The 6767-nt window shown below is 37.2% G+C and overlaps 1 protein-coding gene across 4 annotated transcripts in view; it reads left to right on the top strand.

Annotated features, from left to right (window-relative positions):
* Window positions 1-3709, top strand: part of CENPI (centromere protein I) — a 131003-nt gene extending 127294 nt beyond the window's left edge. For 3 of the 4 annotated variants that reach the window (XM_037822317.1, XM_037822319.1, XM_037822318.1), the window contains 2 exons: window positions 2004-2045; window positions 2754-3709. In XM_037822317.1, the coding sequence (XP_037678245.1) occupies window positions 2004-2045; window positions 2754-2855 (144 nt within the window). In that variant the 3' untranslated portion in view covers window positions 2856-3709. The remainder of the gene's footprint in view (window positions 1-2003; window positions 2046-2753) is intronic. The other variant, XR_005214635.1, reaches the window with a different exon arrangement.
* The last annotated feature ends 3058 nt before the right edge of the window (window positions 3710-6767 follow it).

The following is a 6767-nucleotide window of genomic DNA, read 5'->3' on the forward strand; positions in this document are numbered from 1 at the left end:
CCCCTTCGTGGGATCAGACACCCAGGGGAGTGAATCTCCCTGGCAACGTGGAATATGACTCCCGTGGAGGAATGTAGACCTGGCATCGTGGGACGGAGAACATCTTCTTGACCAAAAGGGGGATGTGAAAGGAAATGAAATGAGCTTCAGTGGCAGAGAGATTCCAAAAGGAGCCAAGAGGTCACTCTGGTGGGCACTCTTATGCACACTTTAGACAACCCTTTTTAGGTTCTAAAGAATTGGGGTAGCTGGTGGTGGATACCTGAAACTATCAAACTACAACCCAGAACCCATGAATCTCGAAGACAGTTGTATAAAAATGTAGCTTATGAGGGGTGACAATGGGATTGGGAAAGCCATAAGGACCACACTCCACTTTGTCTAGTTTATGGATGGTTGAGTAGAAAAATAGGGGAAGGAAACAAACAGACAAAGGTACCCAGTGTTCTTTTTTACTTCAATTGCTCTTTTTCACTCTAATTATTATTCTTGTTATTTTTGTGTGTGTGCTAATGAAGGTGTCAAGGATTGATTTGGGTGATGAATGTACCACTATGTAATGGTACTGTAAACAATCGAAAGTACGATTTGTTTTGTATGACTGCGTGGTATGTGAATATATCTCAATAAAATGAAGATAAAAAAAATATATATAATGGGGAAAAAAAAAAAAAATACCCACTTCCAATTGGAATTCTCGGGCATTGCTGGTGGGAATGTAAAATGGTGCCATTTCCCCAAAAAGCTAAACATATAGTTAATACATGACCCAGCAGTTCCACTCCTAGGTACTATATCTACCCCAAATTATTGAAAACAGGGACTCAATCAGATATTTGTATGCTAATGTTGATAGTAGCAATATTCTCAATAGCCAAAGGGTAGAAACAACCCATGTTCATCAACAGAAGAATGAATAAACAAAATGTGGTATATTCATACGATGGATATAATTCATTGTTCATGTGTATGTCCATACAATGGAATATTAATTGGCGGTAGAAAAACATAATTTTCATATATGCTACAATGTAGATGAACCTTGAAAACATTATGCTAAGTGAAATAAGCCAGACACAAAAGACAAGTATTGTATGATTTGAGTCACATAAAATACCTAGCATAGACAAATTCATCCAGAAAGAAAGCAGATTAGAGGTTACCAGGGACCAGTGTGGGAGGCAGGGCTGAATGGGAAGTTATTGCTTAAGGGGTACAGAGTTTCTGTTTGAGTGATGAAAAAGTTTTGGTAATGGATGGTGGTGATGGTCACACAACACTGTAAATGTAATAAAAGCCACTGAATTGTACACTTAACATTGTTAAAATGGGAAATTTTATGTTCTGTATATTTTACCACAATAAAAAAAAAAACTATTTAAAAATGAAAAAAAAAAAAAACAAAAAAAAACAAACAAACAAACAAAAAAAAAGGCACTGTGTTATATATAGTTTAATTGGCAGTTTTCCCTTAGTGATGTAGAAAAAAATGTTATTTCTTGGAATTGGTGGTTCTTAGATTTAGTGAAATTCAGTAGGATGATAAAGCCAGGGAATAGATCAATCATCTAGGCCTTAGTTTTGATAAAGAATTACAGTTTCAAGGAAACAACTATGTATACAAAGTCTGCCTCACCCAGACATCCTCTTCATCCCTCAGGACTCAATTCAAGTATCATATTCCTCATAAAAACTCTTCACTGAATTCTTCCATCCCCACCCCAGTGGCTAAGTATAGAATTAAAAAAAAAAAAAAAGTGAAACCATAGATTAACAAAATGATGATCACTTTATCCATTGTTGTTTTATTTCCCCTCTCTTTGGGCTTCTTGGAGAAAGAAATCTGGAGGGTTATAATAAGTATCTATTCAAAAGGAATCCAAATGAGTGATGGTAGGAATAGAACTTAGCAAATGAATTAAACAGGAAGCGCCTTCTTAATTTTCTGGTGATATTTGCTAACCAAATATTTCCCCACTTTTTGTTTGTTTTTGTTTTTTAAGGAATGGCCAGAAGAAAGGACAGTAAACTTGAGCTCTATTCGGGTAAATAAATTTACTTTCATCATGTTCAGCAATTTCATAAAGCATACATAATTTCATCAAGAGAATTTACACTTTTACCTTTTTTCCCAAATCTTAAGTCTTCTGCTTCCACAGTGTCAAAGTGAAGTGTCTGCCTTCTGAGTTCATTCCAGTGACTTTTATGTGAATTTATTGGTACATACCCTCTACAGTCTTCGCTAGGATATAACTATTCATAGTTTGACTCTTGCTATTGTGGTCATGAATCATCTCATTTTATATTCTAGTTGCATGCATACGATCTAAGACTATAATGAGACTAGTTTAAAAAACCATATACAATTGTCTCATTATTATAGTAACTCCTGTTGGTACATATTTAATATAGGAAATAACGTAATAATGTCTGCTCCTGTGTAATTTGTTTTAGATGTTAAATTCCTAGAATGTAGGAATGATGACCTATTTTGATTTCACAGTACTTTGTTCAGTTGAACAGCTAAATTTGTTTGCCAATATAGTAAAAAGAATGTTTAGCCCTTGGACCTTGGGTACTTTTCTGGCTGAATGTTATTTAGGGACTGAGTTCTGATTATGAACTTGGCCCCTCTAAGCTGACCCTTTGTATGTACATCCAGAATACTGTTAACTTTTCCTAAGTAAAGAGGAAGTAGAGAATAAGCCGAGTAAAATATTTGCTAAGTAATTTTCCTCTGTCTGTGCCTGCAGGGAAAGAAATGGAACTGGTATTTGGACTATTTATTTTCAGAGGAGTTACAAGGCCTGAAACTTTTCATAAGAAGTAGTATTCATCGTTCTTCTGTTCCCTGATCAGACAGCATAAAGCGCAATGGTCAACATCAAATGAAAGTTGATATAAACTGAGCAGTCTGAACTAAATTCCTTCCTGGTTGCTAGAGAGGCCAAATGGCTCAACTTGAGTTTCCGTATTTGTTTTGCCAACAGTATGCCACCCTCAAGGAGAACTTGGACTGGCCTTCTATCCATGGCCCAGGTTTGGCTACTTTAGTTCTCAGGATTTAGATTCCTTAGCTCACTAATAAAAGATGACTTCTATATCATTAGGCTCTGCCTTCCACCAAATTATGCATAAAGATACACATTTGTTATATTGTAGGATTTTTCACATTTTTGTGTACTATTAGCTATGTTGATGGAATAGAGCAGGTAATGTACAGTGGCAGTTAATTCACATAGATACACCTGCAAAGTACTCTACATCAGTGAAACTTCTCTGTTGCCATTTTCCTTACTGTGAAAAACAATACCAGCACTGGATTACAAGATATAACATGTATGACTAAAAGCTGGCTCTAAGTAGGTAGTAGATGCCTGGGCCTTCACTGGTAACAATTTAATAAGAGAAGGAAGGGAAGAGGATTGTGGGGTAATTGAGACATTCCTGCTTATACCTGACTGATTCCATGAAACTGCTGTATTTTGTTTGTATATATGTGTGTGTGTGTGTGTGTATATATATATATATATATATATATATATATCCAGTTTTTAAATTTTGGGGCCCAAATAAACTAATTGCAACTTTACTTTCAGGGTTAATTCTGAAGCTTTTCTTTTATTTCACAACAGTTAGGATATCGTGTTGAAAATGTGCTGTAATTGCTTCAGTGCTACTGATTAACTCTCCCCTCTTTAATAAAATTCATGCCATTTGAGAAAAATCAGCTGACTGTATTTCTGTCTTTAGGGGCACATTTTTATGGTTCTTTTTTGTTTGTTTAAAGCATAACAAAACCCAAAACTAGATTGGATAGTGTTCAGAATAGAAATACCATTCATTCATTCAATAAATATTTCTTAAACTCCTAGCAACAGCCAGGTATTCTGTGTGCTAGAAATACAGCTGTGAACAATACAATGTATCTGCTTTTGTGGAGCTTTTGTTTCAGTGGAAAAGACAATCAAAATGTAAACAAATATATAATATTAGATGTTAAGAAAAAAAGGAGGGAGGGCCCTGTCCTGATCAAGATGGCATAGTGAGACACTTCAGGGCTCTGTCCTCCCACAGAAGCTTTGAATAACCAACAAATTGTCTTTCTCAAGCCTCCAGAAAAGAGTTAAGGTACTGCAGTAACAAGGCAGTGCTGAATCAAGAATAATCCCACTTAAAAGTGGTAGGATCTTGTAGCCCCCTAGCTGACCAACCCCCCACCCTTCACTGGCTCGGTGTGGAGCCAGCCCATGCTCCCAGTGCAGATCCCTGCTCAGCTTCTGTAGGGAGCAGAGTGAACTTTATGCGTATACTAGAATCATATATATCTGGCCCAAACTCTGGTGGTGGCCTCAGGGACTTGCCATTCCAGAGCTTGCCCTGCATGGAAAAGACAGCTCATGGAACTCTCCTACAGAATGCTGTTGGAAAACAGTCAAGTCATTGTTGCCTGGGGCAAGGGATTGCTGGGTGTAGGACATCCATTCAGTGCAGTGCTTGGGACTGTGAGGAAACTTTCCTAGGGAAGAGGGGGCATTCATATCTATGTAAACAGGGGAATTCCCAGGGCCACATATGCATGTCTAAGGCAAGACACATGTGCAGAAAGGATCAGGGAGGCCCCTTCACTTTGACCTGAAGTTGTTCTCTAGACTCATTGTATGGATAAACCCAGAGAGAACACTTACACAGGTCAATCTGCAAAGACTGGGAAAGGTGTTTTCTTTTTTTCCTTTTTTTTTTGTTTTTGGTTAGTTCCTGGCAATGAAGGAAAGCTCTGTCATAACATGAGTTGGATACAAGCTTAAGGAACAGATGAATCAGAGTCTAAATTCCAGTAGTAACACATTAAAATATCAAAATGTCGAGGTTTCCACAAAAGATTACACAACATACAAAGATATAGGAAGCAATGGCCCAGGCAAATGAGAAGATGAAAGCCTTAGAAACCATCAGTGAGGAGGATCAGACTTGGGAAGGGACATACTAGAGAAATACTTTAAAGGATTATGAAAAGGAACCAAACAAGTGAAGTCCACAGTAACAAAAATAAAAAAATTCCCTTGAGAGGTTTAACAGAAGATTGGAACTGGCAGAAGAAAAAATCACTGAACCTGAAGATAAGGTGAGTGAAAGCAGTCTGAGGAGCAGAAGGAAAAAAGAATGAAAAAAATGAACAGAGCCTGAAGAACCTTTAGGACACTGTCAAGTGTACCAATATATGCATTGTAGGAGTCCCAGAATAAGAAGAGACAGAAAGGGGCTAAGAAAATATTCAAAGAAATAATTGCTGAAAAATTCCAAAATTTAACAAAATGCATGAATATACATGTCCAAGATGCTTAAACTCCATGCAGAATAAACCTAAATAGACCCACACAGCAGCATATTATAATCAAACTGCTGAATGTCAAAGATAAAGAGGGAATTCCAAATGCTGCAAGAGAGAAGCAACATGTAACATTCAGGGGAGCCTCAATAAGTTAAGTGCCAATTTCTCATCAAAAGCCATAGATGCAAGAAGGCAGTGGGATGGCATATTGCCAACCAAGAATTTGTGTGTGACAAAACCGTCTTTCCAAAATGAGGGAGAGATTAAGACACTCCCAGGTAAACAAAAGCCAAGGGGGGTTGTCACCAATAAACCAGCCCTCCAAGAGATGCTAAAGAGTTCTGCAGGTTGAAAGGAAAGGACACTAGACAATAGATCAAAACCACATGAAGGAAAAAAGGTATCCACTGACAGGTGAAAACATGGGTAAATATAAATGCCAGTACTATTGTATTTTGGTTTGTAACTTCACTTTTTACTTCCTACAGGATCTAAAAGACAACGGAGTAAAATGTAATGAGGAATCAATGGTTTGGGACTCATCATGTATAAATATTTAATTTGTGACAATAACTACATAAAGGTGGGGAACAGAGGGGTATAGGAACATAGTTTGTATATACTATTGAAGTTAAGTTGGTATTAAAGTCAACGAGATTGTTACAGATTTAGGACGTTAAATTTAAACCCTGTGGTAACTACAAAGAAAATATCAGAGAATATGCAGGTCATAGAGACAGAAGTTAGAGTACAGGTTGCTAAGGGCTGGGTGCAGGGGAAATGGGGAATTAATGCCTAATGGTGTAGGGTTTCTGTTTGGGGAGATGGGGAAAGTTTTAGTAATGGTAAGTGGTGAGGGCACCACCCTATCGTGAATGTGATTAATGCCATTGAATGGTATGCTTGGATGTGGTTGAGTTGAGAGAGTTTCTTTTGTATAAATGTGCCCACAATTAAAAGGAAAAGAAGAGCAACTAAAGAGATAATGACAGTTAAATACAATACACGATCCTGAATGGGATCTAGTAAGGAGAAAATGCTCCAAGGGGCATTATTGGGACATATGAAAAAATTTGAATATAGACTAATCTAAGCTTTATGTCTTTGTTAAATTTCTTGAACTTGACAACTGCACTTAAGTTTGTTACATAAGTGAATATCCTTGTTCTTGGCAATATTAAGTGTTCAAGGAACATGATGTACACAACCTACACTCAAGTGTTCAGAAAATCGATGGATAGAGAGAGAGAGAGATTCGGCAAGTGTGGCAAAATGTTAAAATTGGTGGGTTTGGACATCTGCGGGTGGAGGGGTTGGTATTTTGGAGTTATCTGTATGGGGTTTCTATTATTTTTGTAGCTGTCCTCTCAGTTTGAAAGTATTCCAAAATACAAAGTTAAAACAGAAAAAGCTGAGAATACAGATAGAATGAAGT

This window comes from Choloepus didactylus, chromosome X (assembly GCF_015220235.1).
Source record: "Choloepus didactylus isolate mChoDid1 chromosome X, mChoDid1.pri, whole genome shotgun sequence".
NCBI lineage: Eukaryota > Metazoa > Chordata > Mammalia > Pilosa > Megalonychidae > Choloepus > Choloepus didactylus.